General features: G+C 39.2%; 1 protein-coding gene across 7 annotated transcripts in view; it reads right to left on the reverse strand.

Moving 5' to 3' along the window:
- Positions 1–27,552, reverse strand: part of LOC101358841 (guanylate-binding protein 7) — a 66,580-nt gene that overhangs the window by 25,768 nt on the left and 13,260 nt on the right. For 4 of the 7 annotated variants that reach the window (XM_023733382.1, XM_023733378.1, XM_023733377.1 and 1 more), the window contains 9 exons: positions 25,113–25,355; positions 24,523–24,803; positions 22,007–22,147; positions 13,119–13,331; positions 12,403–12,505; positions 11,932–12,125; positions 10,684–10,786; positions 9,497–9,684; positions 3,691–3,886 (listed from right to left, as the gene is read on the reverse strand). In XM_023733382.1, coding sequence (XP_023589150.1) covers positions 3,691–3,886; positions 9,497–9,684; positions 10,684–10,786; positions 11,932–12,125; positions 12,403–12,505; positions 13,119–13,331; positions 22,007–22,147; positions 24,523–24,803; positions 25,113–25,355 — 1,662 coding nt within the window. Of the gene's footprint in view, positions 1–3,690; positions 3,887–9,496; positions 9,691–10,683; positions 10,787–11,931; positions 12,126–12,402; positions 12,506–13,118; positions 13,332–22,006; positions 22,148–24,522; positions 24,804–25,112; positions 25,356–27,552 lie in introns of those variants that run through there. The other 3 variants (XM_023733380.1, XM_023733381.1, XM_004378782.2) reach the window with 3 other exon arrangements.

Raw genomic sequence — 27,552 nt, forward strand, 5'->3', positions numbered from 1 at the left:
ACCACCAAGCAACTAGAAATCAGGCATATGTCTCCCCTCCCAGCAGCTGCTGCTGGACCGCAGTGTTCCAGTAGCTCTGTTCCTCTACCTCAGGTCACAGCTCTTTTCACTCAGCCACTTTCTCATGTATCCCCAACTTTCACTGATTCTCTTTGACCTACCAGTTTCCCTGTAAATAGTCCCTCCATTAAACGTTCTTTAATGATCTCTTAAGTGGGTTATTTGTGTCTTGCCAGGACCAGAACAAATACACAAGACTTTGCTGGATTTTCTCCCGTCTTTTACCTCTGTATATTCATCTTTTCCTTTCTCCACTTCAAGAAAATAATGAGTTCTGTGATACATAGGGTTGCCATTTGTTGGAATTAAATCAACAGCAATTTTTTTTTTTTCATTGTCTCAGGATGGGAATATAACAGAAGGGAAAGTAGCAAAGACCTATGAAACCCACAGTGAAAGAGAATTTGAGGGTCATGTTCAGAATTTTGAAGTTATGTCCTGTCCAACACTCCAAGATTTTGAACATATGCCATACGCAATGCCTCCTTCAACTAAGACTAGAAAAGGATGTGATGAAATACGTAGAGGAGCACAGTTCAGCATGGCTCACATTATTAAATTCTCACATCCTGTGTTTTCTCCAAGGGGAGAGTATAAAAGCATGAACTGGTCAGTACTCTTCTATTTCATGATAATTTTTTATTGCTTGCTTAATATAGAGTAAGCCCAATTCCAGTGCCCCTAGTGAGAAAGGATAAAGTATAATTGGAGGTCATCATCAGAGGTATAAGAAAGCAAGGAGGTCACCACCAAGGTGATAGAAGTAGTGACTTTGTCTTGCTCATGGACATTGCTTTAGAATGAATCTGTTTCTTTATATACTTAAAAAAATATAGGAGGGGTGGTAAATCACCTTTAAAGTATTTAAAACATTTTGAGTTCAGAGAATTCCTCAGAAGAGCACTGGGAAATTACATGGTTATTACATGATTTTATTTTGAGTAGAAAATAGAAAGGATGTTGTTGAAACTCCCTCACTGTTATCTGTCTTTTGGAGGCTCTAAACTTGTATTGTTAGGTGCCATTGAGTAAGTTCCAACTTATAGCAACAACAGAACGCACAACAGAATGAAACACTGCTTGGTCCTGAGCCATCTTCACAACTGTTGTTATGCTTGATCCCATTGTTGCAGCCACTGTGTAACTCCATCTTGTTGAGGGTCTTCCTCTTTTTCACTGACTGTCTACCAAACATGAAGTCTTTTCTCCAGGGACTGAGACCTCCTGAAAACATATCCAAAGTATGTGAGATGAAATCTTGCCATCCTTGCTTCTAAGGAGCATTCTGGCTGTGCTTCTTCCAAGATGGATTTGTTCATTCTTCTGGCAGTCCATGGTACATTCAATATTCTTTCCAGCACCATAATTCAAAGGCATCAATTCTTCTTTGATCTTCCTTATTCATTGTCCAGCTTTTGCATGCATATGGGGCAATTGAAAACACCATGGCTTAGGTGCATCTTGGTCCTTAAAGTCCTTAAAGTGACATCTTTGCTTTTTAACACTTTAAAGAGGTCTTTTGAAGCAGATATGTCCAATGCAATACTTTGATTTCTTGACTGCTGCTTCCTTGGATGTTGATTGTGGATCCAAGCAAAATGAAATCCTTGATAATGTCAGTCTTTTCTCTTTTTATCATGATATTGCTTATTGGTCCAGTTGTGAGGATTTTTGTTTGTTTGTTTATGTTGAGGTGTAATCCATACTGAAAGCTGTAGTCTTTGGTGTTCATCAGTAAGTGCTTCAAGTCCTCTTTGCTTTCAGAAAGGAATGTTGTGTCATTTGCATATCACAGGTTGTTAATGAATCTTCCTCCAATCCTAATGTCCCGTTCTTTTTCATATAGTCCAGATTCTCAGATTATTATTATTATTTTTTTGTTTATTTTCTAAACTCTAATACATAAAAAATTAAGTCCTTATGAATTTATTTGCACTAGGCAAGGAAAAAAGCTTTCTCCTGAGTGGTGACCAAGAAACTACTCTACAGGAAAGAAGGAGAGAAAATGTTTTGTTTAGAAATCATTGGGAGATTAGGAAGCAAAAAAGGGAAGAAGGGGAAATGAAGGAAGTGGAGAGATGGAAAGAAGACAATAAAGAGAAAAAGAAAGAGAGTTAGATTGATTCGACCCTGAGAGTTTAGTGGACAAGAGGTTCAACTACTAGTGGTCCTGTAATAGAGGGAGTAAGAGATTTGAAAAAATGGTTTCAAGGCCTGCATAGACCGAAAGGACAAACAGGACCATGAAAGCATTCTCCGAAACATCAGTAAGAACAAAAGAAATTATCCAAAATAAAAAAGACCACAAAACAAGAAATCCAGGTGCAAATAAATATGTAAAAAGGAGCTCAAACTTATTTATACTGAGGCAAAGGACACACAGTCTCCAGATTTGCAAAAGTATGAAACTGACATTACTAAGTATTGGCAAGGATGCAAAGAATACTTAGTTACCCTTAATAAGTGTGTAAAATGCAAATAAAGCTTGAAAAGTTGTTTGGAATTATATAGAAAGGTGAAGACACACAAATTTGTAACCTAGCAATTTTGCTTCTGAGAATATCACACAAGGGAAGCTGTGTACATGTGTAAAGATTATAAGTGCACGAAAATTCGTGACAACCTCATACATAAACGATAAAAACTGCATAAAATACAAATGTTCATCAACCATAAATGGACACATTTTGGCATTTTCGTAGAATGGCATACTATGCAATAGTGAAAAGAAATAAATTATGGATACACATGATAAAGTGGGTGAATACTATAAATCTCCTGATGAGATGAACAAGCAATACACAAAAGAATACATACAATACAATTCCATTAATATAAAGTTTAAAAGCAAGGGTAAACTTATCTTTTTATTAAATAAATACATACAAAAATTATAAAACCATTTCTAAAAAGTGAAAAAAAAAAAGCAGTACCATAAAATCAAAATACTGATGAGCTGTAGTGAGGTTGTAACAGGGTGTGATATGGGCTTTTAAGTGTCGATAAAGCTTTGTTTCTTGACCTGGCAGTGATTCCACAAATGTTTACTCTATGTTCATTAATTTTATTGTACATTTGTGCTTTACATACTGTTCTGCATAGTTCATGAGCTTGAAAAGATTAATAGGAGATGAAAGAGAAGAGGGTATAACTTAACACAGTTTTGCTATGAAATGGAGCAAAAAAAAAAAAAAAGCATGGTAGCTTCATTGAGATGTGGGATATGCAGTGGCCCTTCATTTCCTTCTTCCTTTCATTTTTGTATATAGGACATAATAAACTGTATTTGTATACTACTTGGAATGACCCTGTAGTTTTAGCAAAATGATGCAGGAAACAGATGAAATAATTGTCAAGCTGAGCTCCTTAGCAGGAGAGACTGGTAAGACTTATGGGAACAGTGGGGTGGATCTTTTGATAAGGTTGGGAGAACTCATCTTTATTACAGTAGAAAAGAGTGAGATTTTGTCAACAAATCGGATTGAGGTTGTAAATCTTGTGGTGAATATTAGAAATTTTATTTATTGGGAGGAGTTAGGCTATTACTCAAGATGACCCCCAAGGAGGCGTGATCAGCCTGCATTATCACTGGTTCCAAGCTAATGACAGCTTCCCCAGAACAACACTCACCATGGTTCTGTCCTGCCAGGCGATTCATCAGGTAAGACTTTCCTGTACGATATGGGCCTACAATGGCCACCACCACCACAGGCTGAGAAATCTTGTCAAGAATCTTCAATGCTTTTGGATTCACCATCAGCTGTTCATTCTGGTTTTCTATTAGACAAATGGGGGCCTCCATGATGGGTTTAAATGCCATGGTTTCCTGCAAACCCAGAAGAGTTTATCAGTAAAGTACAAGATCCCAAAGTCACCTCTAATGCTGTTCAAGTCATGTGCATATTGGCTTCCTGCTTATATCAACTTCTACTTTTCGTACACTTCTAAGGCACAAGTATGTAGCTTGGCATTGGCTGATCATAGAGCTCTTCCTTCATCACGCCTATAATGCTTAATGATATTGAGGACAATACTTAGGGTATTACTTGTCTCCAATGACTCACTTCTCTGGAAATGATATTCTAATTATGGAATCCCTTGGGGTGACAAGCCATGGTACAGATAACTTACAACATTATCTTATTGATCCTTACAAGAATCTTAAAATTTAACAAACTTTGTCTCTTTTTAAAAAAAACAAAAACAAAACTAAACCTGTTGCTGTTCAGTCAATTCTGACTCATAGCAGCTTCATAGAACAGAGGAGAATTGCCCCATAGAGTTTCCAAAGAGTGGCTGGTGGATTCAAATTGCCAATTTTCTGGTTAGCAGCCAAGCTCTTAATCACTATGCCACCAGGGCTCCTTAGTAGATGTATAATGGCAGTATAGACAGGCTGAATGATTTTCTTATGCATGTATAGTCAGTCAGTGACAGAAGTAGGTTTGAATACCAACCTACCTGTCTTGCTACACAACCTACTACCAAAATTTGCTTGTCTGAATCAGCTTCATCAAATAAATTTTTTTTTCTTTCTGATTAGTTTCTTGATAGAGAAACTGCATGATTTTTCTTGACTATACACACCAAATGACAGAGCTCCAAAATACATAAAACAAACTCTAACACCACTGAAAAAAGAAACTGACAATTCCACAATAATTATAGACTTCAACACAACACTCTCACTAAAGCACAGAATAGCTAGAAAGAAATTCAACAAAGATACAGAAGACCTAAAGACCACAATCAACTAACTAGACCTTATAGACATATATAGAACAATCCACCCAACAGTAACAAAGTATACATTCTTTTCCAATGCACATAGAATGTTCTCCAGAATAGACCATATCTTAGGCCACAAAGCAACCCTCAACAAAATCCAAAACACTGAGATAATACAAAGCATCTTCTCTGATCACAATGCCATAAAACTAGAAGTTAATAACAGTAAGAGTAAGGAAAAAAAAATCAAATACATGGAAACTGAATAACACCTTGCTTAAAAACCACTGAGTAATAAAAGAAATCAAAGATGGAATAAAAAATTTCCTAGAATCAAATAAGAATGAAAACACATCATACCAAAACCTTTGGGACACAGCAAAGGCAGCACTCAGAGGTCAATTTATAGCAATAGATGCACACATCAAAAAAGAAGAAAAGGACAAAATCAAAATCTTAACTTTACAACTTGAACAAATAGAAAGAGAACAGCAAAAGAAGCCCATAGCCATCAGAGTGGAAATAAATTAGAGTATAGAAAAACAATGGACAGAATCAACAAAACCAAAAGTTGGATCTTTGAAAGGATCAACAAAATCGACAAACCATAGGCCAAATTAACAAAAGAAAAACAGGAGAAAATGCAAATAACCCAAATAAGAAATGAAATGGGGGACATTACAATGGACCCAACTGAAATAAAAAGGATTATAAAAGAGTACTATGGAAAACTATCCTCCAACAAATTTGAAAACCTAGAGGAAATGGACAAATTTCTAGAAACACACTATCTGCCTAAACTAACACAAGATGAGGTCAAAAATCTGAACAGACCCATAACAAGAGAAGAGATTGTAAAGGTACGCAGGTATGCAAGGATGGTTCAACATTAGAAAAGCAATTAATATAATTCATCACATAAATAAAACAAAAGAATCACATGATCATCTCAATCAATGCAGAAAAAGCATTCTATAAAATCCAACACTGATTCCTGATAAAACTTTCCAATAAAATAGGTATAGAAGGGAAATTGCTCAGTATAATAAAGGGCACCTATACGAAACCAATATCATTCTTAACAGAGAGAGGCTGAAAACATTACCCCTGAGAACAAGAACAAGAAAAGGATGCCCTTTATCACCATTCCCATTTACCATTGGGCTGAAAGTCCTAGCTAGAGCAATAAGGCAAGGGGGGAAAAAAAAAAAGGCATCCAAATTGGTAAGGAAGAAGGAACACAATCCCTACTTGCAGGTAATATGAACCTATACATAGAGAACCCAAAGGACTCCTCAAGAAAAGTGCTGGAACTAATAGAAAGATTCAGCAGAGTAGCAGGATACAAGATAAAAATAAAAAATCAGTTGGATTCTTATGCACCAATGAAGAGAACTATGAAAAGGAAATCAAGAAAGAAATACCATTTATAATAGTCCCTAAAAAAAAATAAAGTTAAGAATAAATCTAACCAGGGACATAAAAGACCTATACAAAGAAAACTAAAACACTACTGCAAGAACCCAAAAGAGACCTACATAAATAGAAAAACATACAATGTAATGGATAGGTAGACTCAACATTGTGAAAATGTCATTTCTACTCAAAGCAATCTACAAATACAATGCAATCCCGATCCAAATACCAACATCATTCTTTAACCAGATGGAAATACTAATCATTAACTTTGTACGGAAAGAAGCCCTGGATAAGCAAAACACTACTGAAGAAAAATAATTAAGCAGGAGGACTCGCACTGCCTGACCTCAGAACTTCCTGTTACAGCTATGGTGGTGAAAACAGCCTGGTACTGCTACAACAACAGACACGTTGATGGCCCAGTGGAACAGAATCTAGAGCTCAGATGTAAATCCATCCACCTATGGTCACCTGATCTTCGACAAAGTCCCAAAGTCCATTAAATGTGGAAAAGACAGTCTTTTTAACAAATGGTGCTGGCAAAACTGGATGTCCATCAGTAAAAACATGAAACAGGACCCATACCTCACACCATACACAAAAACTAATTCAAAATGGATCAAAGACCTAAATATAAAACCAAAAACTATAAAGATCTTAGAAGAAAAAATAGAGTCAACGCTAGAGGTCCTAATACATGGCATAAATAGTATACAAATCATAACTAACAATAAACAAACACTAGAAGATAAGCTAGATAACTGAGATCTTCTAAAAATTAAAAACTTATGCTCATCAAAAGACTTCACCAAAAGAGTAAGAAAAGAACATACAGACTGGGGCAACATTTTTAGCTATGACATATCTGACAAAGTTCTAATCTCTAAAATCTGTAGGAAAATCCAACACCTCTACAACAAAAAGACTAAGAACCCAATTAAAAAATGGGCAAAGTATATGAACAGACACTTCACCAAACAGGACATTCAGGCAGCTAACGGACACATAAGGAAATGCTCATGATCATTAACCATTAGAGAAATGTAAATCAAAACTACAATGAGATAGCATCTCACACCGACATTACTGGCATGAATTAAAAAAAAAAAAAAAACCCACAAAATAACAAATGTTGGAGAGGCTGCAGGGAGATTGGAACTCTTATGCACTGCTGGTGGGAATGTAAAATAGAACAACAATTTTGGAAAATGATACGATGCTTCCTTAAAAGATAGAAATTGAAATACCATGTGATCTAGCAACCCACTCCTAGGAATATATCTTAGAGAAATAAGAGCTGTCACACAAATAGAAATAAGCACACTTATGTTCACTGCAGCATTATTCACAATATCAAAGAGGCAAACAACCTAAGAGCCCATCAGCAGATGAATGGATAAACTATGGTACATATACACAATGGAATACTGTGTAATAATAAAGAATGAAGATGAATCTGCGAAGCATCTCACAATATGGATGAATCTGGAGGGCATTATGCTGAGTGAAATAAGTCAATCACAAAAGGACAAATACTGTATGAAATCACTATTATGAAAACTAATGAAAAGGTTTACATACAGAAAGAGACAATCTTTGATGTTTACAATGGAGGGAAGGGATGGGGAGGGAGAAACAGTAGACAATAGATAAGTGGGAACTTTGGTGAAGGGTAAGACAGTAACCAATACTGGGGAAGTCAACGTAACTTGACCAAAGCAAGATCATAGAAGCTTCACAGACACATCCGAACTCCCTGAGGGACTTAATTACTGGGCTGAGGGCCGGGAACCATGGTCTTGGGGAACATCTAGCTCAACTGGCATAGCATAGTTTATAAAGAAAATATTCTACATCCTACTTTGGTGAGTAGCATCTGGGATCTTAAAAGCTTATGAGTGACCATCTAAGATAGTCCACTGGTCCCACCCCATCTGGAGCAAGAGAGAGTGAAGAAAATCAAAGACACAAGGGAAAGATTAGTCCAAATGACTAAAGGACCACAACTACCACAGCCTCCACCAGACTGAGCACAGGACAACTAGATGGTGCCCAGCTACAACCACTCACTGCTCTGACAGGGATCACAATAGAGAGTCCCAGAATGAGCTGGAGAAAAAAGTAGAACAAAATTCTAACTCACAAAAAAAGACCAGACTTACTGGTCTGACGGAGACTGGAGAAATCCCAAGCGTATGGCCCCCGGACACCCCTTTAACACAATACTGAAGTCACTCCTGAGGTGCACCATTCAGTCAAAGATTAGACAGGCCCATAAAACAAAACGAGACTAAATGGGCACACCAGCCCAGTGGGCAAGGACAAAAAGGTAGGAAGGGACAAGAAAGCTGGTAATGGGGAACCCAAGGTAGAGAAGAGGAGAGTATTGACACGTCATGTGGTTGGCAACCAATGTCACAAAACAATATGTGTATTAATTGTTTAATGAGAAACTACTTTGCTATGTAAACCTTCATTGAAAGCACAACCAAAACTATATATATACATATATATATAAACCGGGAAGAAATTAAAGGAAGAGAAAAAATATTTCTCATAACTATTCACATATGAAGTCACTATAATAGATAGTATAATATGAATGGATCCTCTTATTTCTGTAGCATCATTTTATAAGCTACTGAGATGTTTCTAGACCAACATGTCTATTTACAGATTTGGTGTCTCATAGAGGATGTAAGGTCAAGTTATAGTTTGTGAAAGTCGTGACAGTCCATAACATGCCATCCAATTTCTTATGTTTATTTGCTTATTCATTATATTTAATAAGTCTGGTGCCAGTTTAATGCTCAGGATATAAAATGTATAATAGAGTCCCAACATTATACCATAAATTCTGTATCAGCTTGGGTTTTAGTTTATCTGTGAGTAATAGAAAAGCCCTAGAAAACTATTGCTTAAATAGCTGAAAGTTTATTTCCTTCTCTCATAACTGTCCAAGAGAGTCCGTGGCTCTGCCTCACAAAGTCATCAGGGGCACTAGTTTTTTTTCTGTTTCTTGCTTAGCTTTCCTTTATCATGCCTCCTTATGGTTCAAGATGGCTCACCTCCACATGTCAGGGACATAGCATGGCCATAGAAGTATTTGCTTAAAAAACATTTACTTGTGTAAAGAGGCAGTAGGTGTGGAATTCCAAACAATGGGAATGAAAAATGTAGTATTGTGTCTGGATTAGAAAGAAATTTTTCAGGGTGTCATGCATCCCCTACTCTGTGTTTTTGGTATGGGGCGAGTGGAAGAGAAAATTGAGATGACACAATTGGATACCTGAGAGTTAAGAGCTAGAGTCTTATCTTGCTCTGTGAGTAACTGGTCCCTGTCCTTCTCCATCTCCTCAATCAATTGCTTCACATACTCCTGGTCACTCTTTTCTTTCTGTCCCATCATTTGCTGATACTTTATTTCCTCCATCATTTCTTCTGGAGTCTGTACAGATTCAGCTTTCACATGTTCCACTGAAATGGAATAGGAAGAAAAAAATCATGTAGGATTGCAGTTTTGCTTTCTTCTTCCTCCCACACTTATTTGTTATTGTTACTATTTCATATAGGAAGTTCGCTGGGGTCATTTTTGGGGGTAACCTTAATGCCACTTGCTGTATTATACACACTCAGAAAGGGCTTTGGGAGCTAAGACATGTTTGCTGTCCTTGCTCTAGTTGAATGATCCCAGGTGTACCAGGTCTGGGAAGAGGGAGAGTAATTACCCAAGGGCTTCTAGGAACAGAGAAGGCTGAACCTCATTTTATACATCCACTCCCCCCAGATGTGAGCTCTCCCTGCTGCCGGGACCCTGGAGCCCCATCAGTGCCTAAATACCATATAGCCTCTACCCATTTGTGAGCTGTACAATGTCTATACTCTGAAGCTAGGTTAGTTGTCTCTGACATTGTTGGCATATGAGGACTTCCCTCTTATTGCAGTCATTATGTGACCCACTGACAATTGGCAGGAATGATGCTTAATTTTTCACAAAGATTTTGTTTAGTCTCCCTGTGATTTTGTCTATGTTCCCAACACTCCAACTCCATTACAGGACACAAGTAAAGCCTTGGTTAAGAGCACGAGGTTGAGGATATATGAAAGGGAGGTGTGGGTAAAGATGAAAAAGTCAACCCTGAATTGAACTGGCCGAATATCTCCTCATTGTAGAATGCATCCCAATTACAAATTTTACAGTCTCTCTAGGCTCAATGTGCATGACTGCAAATCCAGTTTATGATTATCTTTAATATTAGTATTAAAAATAAGTATGAAATGAAAAGTCTCAGTAGGTAACACATTGACTCCCCACTTAACTTGCATCTTTGCAAATTTATGGCTCAAAGAAAAGGAGCAGATATGATTAGATAATTTAAATTATCTAATGTTCTGAATTTGCTCATCAAACTTATGCCCTGGTGAGAAGATGTGGAAGAGGAAAGCTCTGTTCTTTGTATTATTAGATTATAATACACAATAGACTTGTCTCTCTGTTTCTCATTTGAAGATCCTGGATCTCTTCCTGGAGTTTTATTCTCTCCTCCCTGAATTCCGCCTTGAGACATTGTTCCTGTTCCTAAGGAGGGAAAGAGGATACTGAGTCTCACACAGCATAAAACAGGATCACTAAACTTTATAACAAAATCACCAAATTAGTTTCCTTTATAATACAGTACTTCCATTAATTCCTCAAGATCTTTTTGACACTCATTCTTGAAATGCTTTCCTCTTTTAACTTCCATTATATCACTTTCTTTTCAGTCTTCTATCCTTGCTATTAATTTTTCTTGCACCTTTTCTCTAGGTTAAGAATTGCTTTTTTTATTATAGTCTCTGAAATACTGGTTTCCTAGAATTCTATCCATGTACCCTTCAACTCACACTGAACACAATAGTTTATATTAATTTTCACTTTTTTTTGTTTTTTGCTTCAGTTCTCACCTGTATAATATTTATTCTCATGTATATGACCTAGAAGGAAGGTTGAAATCAAATGGGAATATTTCTACATGGTGCTCAGAATTAGGGAAGATTTCTGATTATGGAATTCAGTTCAATCCTCTAAAATATGGTGGGAGGAATAAGATGAAATATTTGATGAGATCAGGGCCTTCAGTAACTCACTCTGTATTTCTGAGACAACAGCTAGATTCAACATAGATTGAGAGTAGGGCCTAAGAACAGGAAGGTGCTGCAATACTGGACACTTAATCCGTGTGGTTAAGTAAGTGGATGGTTTGGGAAATTTCCTACTCATTAGGGAGCTTACAGAGATAAAGTCATACCAGGTATGACAGAAACAAAATTACTATAGATTCCACTAAGGAGGAAGAACAGGCTACATATTTTTTCATGAGGTATTGCCCAGAAAAGTAACATTATCTCTCATGAAATTACAATTTCCTCATTTAAAACTGAGTATGTAATAGTTCCTGTGCTATAAAATAAAAATTGAAATATGCAAGGCATGTAAAACACTTTGTGTAGGGCCTGGTAATTTATAGTCACTGTTTATTGAGTGTTGTGATAATGAAAGATTCCATCCAAATGTTCATGTATAAGATAAGAAATGGGTAGAATTAGAAGCAGTAAGGTAATGTGCAGCTGACTTGAGTGTCTAGGCTAGCAAAGGACTTATTCTGGGGATAAAGCTATAACCTTCATGCTGTGTTTTTGATTAGCAGCAGTGGAAGGAAAAACTGAAATGACACAATTAAATACCTGAAGTTTAAGAGCTAGAATCCTCTCTTGGTCTGCCAACAATTGTACTCTATCCCTCTCTATTTTCTCAGTTAATTGTTTCATATGCTCCTGATGACTCTTTTCTCTCTGTTCTGTCATCTGCTGATGATTTATTTGCATTTCCTCCAACATTTTTGCTGCAACCTGTGCAGATTCAGCTTTCACACGTTCCACTGAGGAGGAAAGGAAGAAGAAAATTCATGTAGGGTTGCAGTGTTACCTCTTTTTTTCTTCCTGCACTTACTTGTTGTTGTTGCTACTTCATAGATAAAATTTCCTCTGACAATTTTTCCTGCTGACTGTATTATGCCATGCTCAGAAATGACTTCCTCAGCTAAGATACATCTTAGCTGTTCTTGCTTCACTTTGATGATCACAGGTTTATTTGGCCAAATTATTTAAAATTTTAAGAGCATTTGCGGCTATCTAGTTTATTGATTTGCTCCTCACATTCAATCTCTTTTTCCTTTTCTGTGAGAGTCAGATCTGTATGTAGAATTGCATCAGTAACAGGATCCTTGGACATCAAGTATTTCTGCAGAATTTCTTCAGCCTTAGGACCCAGAAAACACAGAGTTAGTAGTGGGAAATGGCTGTGAACATTTCCTGCTTTTCATTGGTCCACTATCTTTTCCCTAGGGACTGCTCTTTTGGGGCTGGTAGGCCTCGTGGTCAAGCCTCCTTGTCACAGGTGGGCACATGCCCTGTCTGGCCAATCAAAGCATTCCACTAAGCAGAGTTCTTTATAGAAGTCTGATGTGGACACTGAGAGAAAGAGAGTCTCTGTCCTTCTTAGACTAAGGGCTCTAACTTTGGAGTTATTAATGAAATTGTGGCTACATATGGAGTGAGTTTGCTGGAGGATGAATACATCATTTGGTTTCTATCCTTTGCCACATCAAATGGTCTGCTACAGTAGTGGGGTATCCTGATAAGTAATCTCAAAATTCAATTTATAACTCAAATGTGAGTTGAGTGCACTCTCTTTGATGAGCAACTAGGACATATATGGCATAACAGGCTCCACGTAAGTGTTTATTGAAAGTAAGAGTAAATGCTATGCAGACAATAAGGTGCATCATCTGTGTGCAACTATCCTTGGTCACACTGGTGTTCTAAAGAAGCACCTCAGCAACTTCCCAGAATTTACAATTAATCTTGGTTACCTGTATCCCCTTCTTGGGTTCGTGAAGGTATTTTTTCTTCAGCTCTTGTGTCTTCTGAATAAAGAGGTGATACCCGCCTGGTTTAGAATAAATCCTCTGCTTCACTTCTTCTTCTAGAGGACTAAAAATATCCTGAAGTAAAGCTGAGCAACGATCCGATGATACTTGCAGATTCCGTTTACAAAGGTCATCCCACTTTTTTTCTAGCTGTATCTTTAATTAAAAATAGAGTGATGATAACAGAAAAAAGATGTTAGAAGACCTCAGAAATTTTGAGAAATGCTTATCAAGAACTCTCTGACCACTAGAAACTTACACACAACCTACCAGAAAGATATTCTTTCTCCTGACCTGGACTTCGTAGGTCCTTTTTTGTTGGAGGTAATGTTAAGAGTGAAGATTGTGAGGTAGAGCCAACATGGAACTATAGACAGATGCACAATGCTGTCCTTCTGCAGCAAAGAGCAGAAAAACTAAGTAAAACAAATACAAATATCAACTTTGGAATGCTAAGCATCAAAAGAAGGAATAAAGAACTAGATGAAGCACTGAAAGGAAGAAGAAACTGATGGAGAACAAATAATGAGGAGAGTTACAGAGTGGAGGTTCCCTGCCAGCTATCACGGCACAGCATAACCATCTTGGAGCATAGCCAGCAATGACCCTGGTTATGGAGTACAGGAAGGCAACTTCATGGAGCTCCCAACAGGAGACAGAACATCCAGTAACCAGGAAAACATGCTTTCCCACCTCTCACCATCCTGCCTCATACCCTACCTCAACCACTTCCTGATGGGCCACACTGCACAGCTCAGCTAGAGAGATACTGGTTCACCACCACCCTGGGTATGTCCAGTCCCCACTAACCAGCTCCTTCCATGCCCTTGTTTTCTTCCCCTTTCTTTCTAATCTACCTCCCACCTAGCCTCATATGCCCCCTCCTCTCCTTTCTCGCATTCCTTAGGTCAGCTCCAGCCCCACCCATCCACCAAGTACCCTTTTATTTTTATCTCTTGCTCTCTCTTTTCTTTACCTTCTCCTCTCCCCACCTAGCCCCATACACCACCCTGTTCCCATTGGACCCTAATGTGCCACCACTGCTAGAGCATCCTGGGTGCTCAGGCCCACTGCTGTATGGGCCTGTGCTGCGCCCCCCACCGCTTGACTAACTGCTGAATAGTGGGAAAAGAACACATACCACTCTGCATCCAACACTTGCACCTATCTGTTGAAGAGCTGTGAAAGCTCCCAAACTGCTGGACCACCATCAGGAGGCAGATAGCACCTTCCCAGTCTGCCCTCAGCCACCTTGTCAAACCAGTGTAGAGTGAAGCAGGCTCACCCTGCCTGCTGCTGCCCTGCTCACCTGGACAAGGTAGTGAGAACTGTCATGCCCACAAACGAGCAAGCAGCAATACACGACTGGCTCGCCAGCCCTGACATATCAAAACAAAGCAAAAAGTAGGATGAAACAAACAAACGTACTATCAATAAATAAAGAAAATAATACCTTAATGTCTCAGAGACAGTAGATAATATCAAAACACATAAAAAAGCAGAACAAGATGGCACTAGCAAGTGACCAAAATAATCAGATGATCTTCTGGTAAAAGAAAACGCAGTGGAACTACCTGATATGGAATTCAAAAGACTAATATTTAGGGCTCTCCGAGAGATTAGGAAAGAGATCAAGGAAAATATGCCCAAAATCAGGAAAAACAGAGACAAAGCAATAGATAAATTCAATAAAATAATACAAGAACGAAATGTCAAAATAAATTGACAATTAGAAATCATGCAAAAACAACAACTAGAAATCCAAAAGATAAGCCACAAAATTTCAGAAAAAGAAAACTTAATAGAAGGTTTTAGGATCAAATTTGAAATAATGGAAGACAAAATTAGCAAGATTGAAGACAAATCCATGTACGTCACTTTGTTTGAGAAAAATCAGAGAAAAGAATGAAGAAAAATGAAGAAAACCTAAGAATTATGTGGGACACAATCAAGAGCAAAAATCTGCACTTGATCAGAGTTCCAGAACAGAGGGAGAAAATGGAAAACAGAGAAGATTTATTGAAGACTTGCTGGCAGAAAGCTTCCCAAATATCATGAAAGACAAAAAGTTGCTGATCCAAGAAGTTCAACAAACCCCATATAAGACAGACCCCATAAGAAAGTCTCTAAGACATATCATAATCACACTTGCCAAAACCAAACACAAAAAAAGAACCCTGAGAGCAGCTCAATAAAAACGAAAAGTCACTTACAAAGGTAAGTAATCAGGAAGCTCTGATTACTCTGCCGAAACTATGCAGGCAAGAAGGCGATGGGATGACATATATAAAATCTTGAAAGAAGAAAAACTACCAACCAAGAATAATATATAATGCAAAACTCTCTCAAATATGATGGCAAAATTGGAGCATTCACAGATAAAAAGAAATTATGGGAATTCATAAAAACCAAACCAAACTTACAAGAAATATTAAAGGGAGTCCTTTGGTTAGAGAACAAACAACATCAGACAATAACCAGAATCTAGGACATAGGACAGTGTCAGCCAGATATCAACCTAGGTAAAGAACTCTCTATACTAAGACAAAGCTAAAAGACCTAAAACAGGAAAACAGAGACATCAATCTGTAAATGATGACAACGTCAAAACAATAAAAAGGGGAATAAATGGTGTAGACACAGAACTTTTAAATGGAGAGGAAGTCAAGGCAATATCAAGTAATAAAAGACTGGTTCAAACTTAGGAAGATAAGGGTAAATTTCAAGGTAACAACAAAGAAAGTTAACAAACCTACTCATTTGAACAAAAAAGAAGAAAAACATAAAGACTCGATAAACACAAAATCTGCAATAACAAAAGAAAAGAAAAGAAAATATACAAATGAAAGGAACTCAGTACAGGAGAGTAAGAGGAACAAAGAAAACATCAGAATCACAAAAAAAAAGCACAACAAATGACAGCAATAAACTCACACCTATCGATAATCACACTGAATGTAAATGGTTTAAATGCACCAGTAACAAGACAGAAAGTGGCAGAATGGATTAAAAAATGATCCATCAATACGTAGTCTACAACAGACACATCTTAGATATTAAATATATTAAAAATCAAAGGATGGAAAAACTATATCAAGTAAATGGTCACCAAAAAAGGGCAAGAGTGGCAATACTAATCTGTGATAAAATAAACTTTAAGGCAAAAGCAAGAATAAAAGACAAGGAAGGACATGTATGTGAGACCAAATGGGCAACACCTGCGCAAAAGCAAACACACAAGTCAGGAAGATACAGGAAAAATTGACAGATGGAATCGGGGAACTGGGATGGGGAAAGGGAGAGGGTTGACACATTGCAGGGATTGCAACTAATGTCATAAAGTAATTTGAGTATGAATTGTTGAATAAGAAACTAATTTGCTCTGTAAACTTTCATCTAAAGCACAATAAAAAAATAAAAATAAGCTAACTGAGAAAGAAAAGAGTTGAGACTGCTAGTTTACACTGCAAATATACAACTAAACTTCTGTTTTCAAATTAGACTATTGAGTCTTCTTATTAAGTTGATTACAAATAGGTGGTTGTCATCATTTTAAGTCTAGTGTCATGGTTAAGGTTGTCAACTTGGCTGGGCTATGATTCTTAGTGGTTTGGCAGTTATAATGTAGTTTGGCTATTATGTAATGATGTAATTACTTCCATGATGAGATTTGCTATGAGCAGCCAATCAGTGGAAAGACAGTTTCCTTGGAGGTGTGGCCTGCATCCAATATATATGGACTTTCTGACAAAATTCACTGGCTTTTGCTCTGCTCTGGATCCTGTATTCAGCTCATCATCAGCTGACCTCTGGTTCTTGTGACGGGAGCCAGCAGCCTGCCATCTTATCTGCTGATCTTGGGTTCATCAGCCCCTGCAGTTACTTGAGTGAGGAGAAGTATTCAGCTTGACATCTGGCCCATGTCCATGGACTTGGTACTTTCCAGCCTCTACATCAGTGTGATCCATTTCCTTGATGTAAATCTCTCTCTGTCTCTCTCTCAAATATATATGTATGTATATATACACACACACATACCTTTGAATTGTGGTTAAAAGCTTGGCTGCTAATTAAAAGTTTGGCAGTTTGAATCCACCAGCCACTTCTTGAAAACCCTATGGGGCAATTCTACTTTGTCCTATAGATTTGCTATGAGTCAAAATCGACTTGACAGCAACGAGATTGTTTTTCTTTGGTTTTGAATTGTGATGTTGTAGAAGAATACTGAATATACCATGGTCTGCCAGAAGAATGAATAAGTCTGTCTTTGAGGAAGTACAGCCAGAATATTCCTTAGAAGCAAGGATGGAAAGATTTTGTCTCACATACTTTGGACATGTTATTAGGATGGATCAGTCCCTGGAGAAGGACATCATGCTTGGTAAAGTGGAGGGTCAGAGAAAAAGAGGAAGACCCTCAACGAGATGGATTGACACAGTGGTTGCAACAATGGGCTCAAGCATAGCAAAGATTGTGAGAATGGCGAAGGACCGAGCAATGTCTTGTTACGTTGTACACAGGGTCGCTATGAGTCAGAGACGACTCAATGGCAACTAATAACAACATACACATATATACATATGTGTGTGTATATATGTATACATATATATATACATATGTATGTATGTGTATATATATGTATATATGCTTCACTGGTTTTGCTTCTCTAGAGAACCCAGCTTAAGACATTTAATACCAAGTGTGGTTCTAGAGAAACAAAATTGTAAAGATGAGTTTTCTAAATTGGTTCTTAAGTCTGGTTAGCCTTAAAGATGTTGACTCTGCTTCCAGTAGTAAGGAGGGCACTGATAATCCATGGCATTAGGTGGCAATAGAAATACACAAAATATCACCAACAGATCAAGTATTGGTGACAGACGAGGCTCTGGGTGATCACATGTTAGATACTTATCTACAAGTTTGTCATAATGAGAAGTATAAGGAAGCTGGTTGCTTGGTTCTACTTTCACTAGAGAAAGTGGCGAAAGAAAGAGATGATCTCAGGGCTTCAGAGTCACAGCTCACTTGTCTCATAAATGACCTCAAAGTTGCCACTTGTTCCCTTAAAGAAAGTCTTATTTCTTGTAGTAAGAGAGCTGATATTGCTGAGAATCAAAACAGAGTCTTATCCTAAGAGTGGCTGAATTACAACACCAATTGAATTTCCAACCTCAAATGGCGTCTGAAGTAAAGGGAGGGCATTTACTGGGAAGAAATGGGATCCTGAAATTTGGATGGGCAGATAATCAGGAAGCTGGAGACACTGAGCCCCTAAATTCCAATGATTTGCCAGTGCCAGCAAAACCATTAGCCCCTCCAACATCATCTGCTGAGATTAACCCAGCTGTGTCTGAAGAGTCTTTGTTGGAGATATTACCTGGGGCAACATGTGAGTCAACACCTGGGGAGGTGTCTAAGTCATTGCCTGGGGCATGTTGTGAAGCAGATGCTTTACAAGACATTGCTGAATGTTCTCAAAAGACATCACCATCATCCATTTTTGCTTCTAGACCTATAACTAAACTTAAGTCCCTGCAAGGCCCAGAAGGTGAAGTACAAAGTGTGACCCAGGAGGAGGTATGCTACACTCCAAAAGAACTACTTGACTTTTCTAATATGTACAAACAAAAATCTGGGGAATATGTGTGGGAATAGATATTAAGGGTGTGGGATAATGGTGCAAGGAACAAAAAGTTTGATCAGCCTGAGTTTATTGATATAGGCCCACTAAGCACAGATTCCTCATTCAATGTTTCAGCTTTAGAGGTTAGGAAAGGATCTAATAGTTTATTTGATTTGTTCACTGAAGCATGGATTATGCTGGACTAAAATAAATCAAGGTTAAATACAAAACCTGCCTTACTATACTGTAGAAGAAAGTATCCAAAGGCTTAGGGAAATTGACATGTTAGAGTAGATTTATCAGGTTAGACCCACAGACCTACACATGGAGTGCCCAAAGGACATACCTTTTAATACAACAATGAGGAACAAATTTTTGAATGGAGTCCCAGCATCTTGAAGACTGCTGTAGCTGCTATTTTATGTAAGTTAGATTTGATACTGGGAGCTGCCCTAACTTAATTAAGACACCTAACTACAATGGGACTGATATGACCTGTAATGGTAGGGGCCAAGTGGCAGCACTCAATTGACAAAGACAAGGTGGATATGGTTAACACAATGGACAGCAGAGTCAAAACAGTAATTAGAATAGCCTGACTCATATGGACTTATGGCATTGGCTACTTAGTCATGGTGCCTCTAGGAATCATATAGATGGGAAATCTATCAAATATTTGCTTGATCTGTACAAATGGAAGAATTCTAGGTCTAGGGAATGGCAGTCTAACTCAAATCACTAAAACGGAGTCACAGCCTTGCAATTAATTCCTAGACTTGAGCAAGTTTAAAGACACACAACCCCTTAAATGAAGTGGAGGCTAGGTTCCCTTGAGGAAGGACCCTACTACACTGACAAAATTTATATTGTTAATCTTTCTCCCAGCCTTACCCAAAGGGCTCTACAGCCTTTTATGAGAGTGACTGCTTATTGGGGAAAAGGAAATAATCAGATTTTTCAGAGATTTCTGGATACTGGCTCTGAACTGACACTAATTCCAGGAGTACCAAAACGTCACTGTGAACCACCAGTCTGAGTAGGGACATATGGAGATCAGGTTATTAAAAGAGTCTCAGCTCAGGTTCAGTTCAAGTGGGTCTAGTGGGTCCCCTAAACCCATTCTGTAGGGATTTCCCCAGTTTGGGAATGCATAATTGGAATAGATATACTCAGCAACTGGCAGAACCCCACATTGGATCCCTGACTAGTGAAGTAAAGGCTAATGTGGTAGGAAAAGTCAAGTGGAAGTCATTAGAACTGCCCCTACCTAGGAAAATAGTAAATGAAAAGCAATGTCACATTCCTGGAGGGATTGCAGAGATTACTGCCACCATGAAGGACTTCAAGGATACAGGGTTGGTTACTCCCACCACATCCCCATTCAACTCATCTGTTTGGCCTGTGTAAAAAACAGAGGGATCTTGGAGAATGACAGTGAATTACTGAAAACTAGGTTGTGACTTCGATTGTAGCTGCTGTTACAGATGTGGTTTCATTGCTTGAGTAAATTAATACCTTGTATGTAGTTATTGATCTGGATATGGTAGGGGCCCTACCATTACAGGTCCTATCAGTCCCATTGTAGTTAGGTGTAGTTAGTTATTTTTCTCCATATCTGTTTCGACGGCCCACCAGAAGCAGTTTGCCTTAGGTGGCAAGGCCAGTGATACATCTCCACTGTCCTACCACATGGGTGTATCAACTCTCCAGCTCTATGTCATAATTTAGTCCACAGGGACTTTGATCACCTTTCCCTCTCACAAGACATCACAATGGTCCATTACTTTGATGACATTATGCTGAGTAACCTAGAAGGAAGAAGAATCAATGACTTTAGTCTTATTGGTGAGACATTTGAGTTCTAGAGAGTTGGAAATTACTCCAATGAAAAATCAGGCACCTTCCACTTCAGTGAAATTTCTAAGGGTCCGTTGGTGTGGTGCATGTAGAGATATTCCTTCTAAAGAGAGGGATAAGTTATTGCATCTGGCCCTCTCACAACTTAAAAGGAGACACAATGCTTACTGAACTTCTTTGGATTTTGGAGGCAACATATCCCTCATTTGGGTATGCTACTCCAGCTTATTTATCCAGTGAATCAAAAAGCTTCTAGTTTTGAGTGGGGCCCAGAACAAAAGGCTCAGCAATAGGTTCAGGCTGCTGTGCAAGCCACTCTGCCACTTGGGCTATATGGTCTGGATGATCCAATGGTGCTTAAAGTGTCAGTGACAGGTAGAGATGATGTTTGGAGTCTTGGGTAGTTCCCTATTGGTGAATCACATTGTAGACCCTTAGGATTTGGGAGCAAAGCCCTGTCATCCTCTGTGGATAACTATTCTCCTTTTGAGAAACAGCTTTTGGCTTGTTATTGGGCCTTAGAGAATGAATGCTTAACCCTGGGCCACCAAGTCACCATGTGGCCTGAGCTGCCTGTAATGAACTGGGTGTTGTCTGACCCACAGAGCCATAAACTCAGACTTGCACAAACTTGCATCATTAAATGGAAGTGGTATATATAATATCAGTCCCAAGCAGGTTCTGAAGTTGCATGAAGAAGTGGCCTAAATGCACATGGCCTCCACTCCTGTCACATTATCTGCCCTTTCCCAGTCTGCACCTATGTCCTCATGGGGAGTTCCATATGATCAGCTGACCAAAGAAGAGAAAACTTGTGCCTGGTTTACAAATGGTTCTCCATGATATGCAGGCAACACTTGAAAGGGGACAGCGACAGCGCTACAGTCCCTTTCTGGGACCTCCCTGAAGGACAGTGGGGAAGGGAAATCCTCCTAATGGGCAAAATTTAAGCAGTGCACTTGGTTGTTCACTTTGCTTAGAAGGAGAAATGGACAGATTTGTGACTGCATACTGATTCATAGGCTGTGGCCAATGGTTTGGCTGGATGGTAAGGGATTTGGAAGGAACATGATTGGAAAATTGGTCACAAGGAGGTATTGAGAAAGAGGTATGTGGATAGACCTCTCTGAATGGGCCAAAGAAATGAAGATATTCGCGTTTCATGTGAATGTTCACCAAAGGGTGACCTCAGCAGAGAAGGATTTTATTAATCAAGTGGATAGGATGATGTGTTCTGTGGAAACCAGTCACCCTATTTCCCTAGCCACTCCTGTCATTGCCCATGAACAAATAGGCCATGGTGGGAGGATGGAGGTTATGCATAGGTTGAGTACCATGGACTTCTACTCACCAAGGCCAACTTGGCTATAGCCACTGCTGAGTGCCCAATCTTCCAGCAGCAGAGACCAACGCTGGAAGTCCTCCATATAATACTATCTCTTGAGGTGATCAGCCAGCAATTTAGTGGCAGGTTGATTACATTGGGCTGCTTCTGTCATGGAAGGGGTGGTATTTTGTTCTTAGTAGAATAAACATTTACTTTGGATACGGATTTGCCTTCCTGGTACACACTGCTTCTGCCAGAACTGCTATCTGCAGACTTATGGAATGCTTTATCCAGTGTCATGGTATCCCACACAGCATCGTCTCAGATCAAGGGACTCACTTCACATCAAATGAAATGCAGCAATGGGTCCATGCTTATGGAATTCACTGGTTTTACCATATTCCTTACTATCCTGAATCAGCTGGCTTCATAGAATGATGGAATGGCCTTCTAAAGACAAAATTACAGCGCCAGCTAGTTGGCAATACCTTGCAGTGTTGGGGTAATGTTCTCCAGGACGCTGTATATGCTCTAAAACAGTGTCCAGTGTATATAGCGCTGTTTCTCCCATACCCAGGATTCATGGGTCCAGGAATCAAAGAGTGGAGATGAGAGTGGCACCACTCACTATTACCCCTAGTGACCCTCTTGCAAAATTTTTGCTTTCTGTCTCTGAGACCCTTTGCTCTGTAAGTATAGAGGTCTTAGTTCCAAAGGGAGGAATGCTCCCACCAGGAGACACAACACTGATTCCACTGAACTGGAAGTTAAGAATGCCACCTGGCTACTTTGGGCTCCTCATGCCTCTGGATCAACAAGTAAAGAAGGGTATTAGTGTATTGGCTGGTGTGATCAATCCTGATTACAAAGAGGAAATCAGATTGATATTACTTCATGGAGGTAAAGAAGAATATCTCTAGAATACAGGAGATCCCTTAGGAAGTCTCTTATTACTACCATGCCCTGCGATTAAAGTCAATGGAAAACTACAGCAACCCAATTCCAGCATGACTACTAATGGCCCAGAACCTTCAGGAATGAAGGTTTCAGTCACCTCATCAGGCAAAAATCCATGATTAGCTGTCATGGATTGAATTGTATCCTCCAAAAATATATGTCAACTTGGTTAGGCCATGATTCCCAGTATTGTATGATTGTCCAACATTTTGTCATTTAATGAGATTTTCTTATGTGTTGTAAATCCTGTCTTTGTAATGTTAATAAGATAGATTAGTGGCAGTTATATTGATGAGATTTACAAGATTAGATAGTGTCTTAAGCCAATCTCTTTTGAGATATAAAAGAAAGAAGCAAGAGGAGAGACATGAGGACCTCACACCAAGAAAGCAGTGTAGAGAGCAGAGCGAATTCTATGGACCTGAGGTTCCTGTGCTGAGATGCTCCCAGACCAAGGGAAGACTGACGACAAGGACCTTTCTCCAGAGCTGACAGACAGATAAAGCCTTCCCCTGGAGCTGGCACCCTGAATTTGGACTTGTAGCCTAACGGACTGTGAGAGAATAAAATTCTCTTTGTTAAAGTCATTCACCTGTTGTATTTCTGTTATAGCAGCACTAGATGACTAAGACACCAGCTGAGGTGTTTGTTGAGGGTAAAGGGAATATGAAATGTGTGGTTGAAGAAGATAGTTCTAAATACCAGTTACAACCACGTGATCAGTTGCAGAAACGAGGACTGTAACTGTTGTGAATATTTCAGTCTTGTATGTGTGCATCAAATATTTTTGTTTTCTTCACTTATAAAATATAAGATGTAAACAGAGTTAGTGCTTTTTCAGTTGTACGTGTGTTAGTTATATCATATTAAGCCCAAGTATGACTTTATTGTTGTCATTATTTAGAGATTATGTATGGTTTAAGGAGACTTGTACAGGTACAAACTTGACAAGAGGTGGACGGTGATGGTTAAGGTTGTGTGTTAACTTGGCTGGGCTATTATTCTCAGTGGTTTAGGAGTTATGATATAGTTTGGCAGTTAAGTAATAATGTAATCACCTCCATGATGAGATCTGAAATAATGTAATGACCTCCAAGATCATCAGCTGAAAGGTAGTTTCCTTGGGGGTGTGGCCTGCATCTCATATATATGGACTTTCTGGCAAAGCTTGCTGGCTTTTGCCCTGCTCTGGATACTGCATTTGGATCATCATCATCTGACCTCCGGTTCTTGAGACTTGAGCCAGCATCCTACCATCTTACATGCCGACCTTGGGTTCGTCATCTCATGCAGCTACATGAGTCAGGAGAAGTCTCCAGGCTGATGCCTGACCCATAGACTTAGAACTTTACAGCCTCTACAACTGTGTGATCAATTTTGTTGATATAAATCTCTCTCTCTCTCTGTATGTATATGTATATATATACACACACATATATACACTTCACTTCTTTTGCTTCTCTAGAGAACTCAGCCTAAGACATCTAGTAAGAACTGTTACTCAGAAAATATATATCCATTTCATTTCCTAGTGGTATTTTGTCTTCCAACATTAATTCACATAAATGAGAGAGAAAAATTACCTCTAATTCCTTACGGAAAGAAAGGTCTACATCTTCGAATGAGCTTCTGATGAAGACTTGGATAGCCTCTCTCTCACTTGCCCTGTGCAGGTCCAGCAGCTCCTGGAGGGTTTCCGTTGGCAACTGCACCTTCTGGCCCATCTGCTGGTCGTAGAAGGCAATGGCCTTTTGCACTGCAGCTGAGTTCTCTATCTGGGCCAAGGCCAGGACTGCATTCTCCATGCAGGGAAGATCCCCACTGTTTATGGCATTGACATAAGTCAGCACCAGGCTCTCTAGACCTTCAAATGGAGAACAAATGGTGATATTCACTATAGGTGGTGAGAGGACACATCTCTATTTTGTGTAATTCTGAGTATATCTGTTAACTGCTCTTTGCCTGACAGCATAAGTAGTCTCAGCATCATCTGGAACCTTGTCAGAAATGTGGACTGTCAGGTCCTGCCACAGACCTACTGATTACAGCCTGCCTTTGGCAAGGTTCTCAGGTGATTTTAGACCCTGCTTTTCTCAGAGCTGAAACTAGGTGTATGTTATTTCACCCTCCCTTATTCTTAGCAATGAGTGGAAGGACTGAGAAGAGGACTCACGAGGCCCATTGACCTTGATGCCTCTTGGAAGAATTTTAATCTTGGAATGACTGAAGATGTAGGAACAGAATTCTGAAACTTGTTGTATAAATCCAGGATCCAGGTCATCATCAAGTAGTGTCTCAAGACGAACAAGCTTCTTCCACTCAGTGGGGGGATGGAAGACAAAGCAATTCTTCTTTGGGAAGAACTTTTGGATACAGAGTCGAGGCAGGTTAAAATTTTTATCTTTTTGACTGATACCTAGAGAAAGATAAAAAGTAGATGTATATAGTAGAGTGTATGCCACTAAACAATTACTTCAAATAAATAGTCTCTCTACTCCATATTCTTTGATCATCTGTAACTTCATATACCATAAGTAAAGAGATGAAGGTAACCTAATCTTAGTACAAGAAAGGATAAAGATAAAAACACTTTTCCTACTAACAGGGGAATAATGAAATTTAAAATTCAATCTACTAATTTAGGTAATAACTAAGAATTGTTTCATAGGTATAACCTAATAGAAATACAAAGGTATAGACTTCCGAACAACATGGCATTACAGACAGAAGCACCATGCCATCCGTCTACAGCAAAGACCTGAAAAACTAAGTCAGAGACAAATGTCAATCCTGGAACCCTAAAGCATTAAATGAAGAGATAAAGAACTCAGCCAAGCATCAAATGGAATAAGAAACTGACAGAGAAAAGAGAGCGAGGAGAGATAACTGCAGAGGTCCTTTATCAGCTAGCACAGCATGGATTCATCACCTTGGACTCCTGTCGGAGATAGTCAAACAGGGAGTATGGGAAAGCAGCTTCACGGAGCTCCCAGCAGGAGACAGAACAACTGGTAACCATCGATATATCCTTTCCCAGCCCTACCCTTCTTCACCCCAATCAGCCTCCTCTGCTTCCTGTGGCCACAGGCTCTTGGCCAGAAGGCACTGGCTTCAGCCCTGAGCTGCTTGGATTCCACCCACCCACACTGGCTGGCTCCCTGTGTGCCATTTGTTTGCTGCTGGTGTTGCTTTTTTCTGCTTCTTTTGGTTTCTTCCATACGTCTCACCACCTCCCCCTCCTTCCTCTAAAATACCTGGCTCCGTGTGCCATCTTTACTTCTTGAAAGGCTGTGAAACACTGCCTGACTATGGAACTGCTTCCCAGCCCGCGCTGCCATGCTGGTGGGTTCCCCGGGTCTTTTTTGTTTGTTTTGAGTTTTTGTTTTGTTTTGTTTGTTTGTTTATTTTTTTTTCTTTTCTAAGCTTGGGAGCCCCTTCTAGCTGGGCTGTACTGCTTGGCTTGGGAGCTACTTCCCCAGTCCATGCAGCCATGTTGGTGGGACCCCTGAGGGCATTTCTTTTTTCATTTTTGTCTTTCTTCATTTTTCAGTTTCTCATCTCTCTATACTTGACTTATCTTCCTGTCTCCTGAATACCTGGTGCTGTGTGACACCCCTACCCCTTCTAGCCAGGCTGTACTTCATGACTTGGGAAGCACTTCCCAGTCTTCCCAGCCACACAGGTGGGGTCACTGGGGGCTTTGCTTTTATTTGGTTTGTTAATTTTTATTAATTTATTTTTTCTCTTACCGTTTTTCTTTTTGTTTTTCTCCATTTCTTGGTTTCTCATTTCTCCACTCCAATGGCAAGCTCCATTAGCACTCATTTTTGTTTGTTTGTGGCTCCTGTTTGTCTCTTCTCTCTCTCCTCTTTCCTATACCTACCTTAGCTCCACACATCACAATATCCCCCCCCCTTCCTGCCTACTTACCTGCACCATGCACTGAACATCACACCCCTGAGCAGCACAGACATGGCCTACAGGAACCTGCCCTGCACTGATTCCCAGTCCGCCCTGTTGGCCCTACTACATGCCATAAACAACCCATCCCAGCAACTCTTCTTCAGCTGGACCTGCCCTGCTGCACTATAGCTGAGTGACTGTAGCCTATTGGATAAGGAGGTGAAAATTATTGTGCCTACAGATGAACAAACAACAAATAAGGCACAGCCCACCTACTCAGACATAACCAAATAAAACAAAAAAGCAGGATAAAACAAACAAATCTACAATCAATAAACAAGGAAAATAACTGCTGAATGCCCCGAAGACAGCAGACAATATAAAAACATTTACAAAAACAGGACAGGATGGTTCCAGTAGGCGTCCAAATTAAAACACCAGATGACTTTCCAGTAGAAGAAAAGGCACTAGAACTACTTGATAGGGAATTCAACTCTCTAATATTCAGAGCTATCCAAGAGTTGAAGCAAAGCCAAGACAAAAATGAGGAAAAAGACAAATTCATGGAAAAGGCAGACAACTTCATGGAAAATACACACTAAAAAATGGAAGAATTCAGGAAAATAATATAGGAACAAAATGTTAAAATAAATTCACAACTAGAAAGCATACAAAAACAATTAGAAATCCAGAAGATAAACAACAAGATT

Source organism: Trichechus manatus, unplaced genomic scaffold (genome assembly GCF_000243295.1).
Source record: "Trichechus manatus latirostris isolate Lorelei unplaced genomic scaffold, TriManLat1.0 scaffold00058, whole genome shotgun sequence".
Classification (NCBI taxonomy): Eukaryota; Metazoa; Chordata; class Mammalia; order Sirenia; family Trichechidae; genus Trichechus; species Trichechus manatus.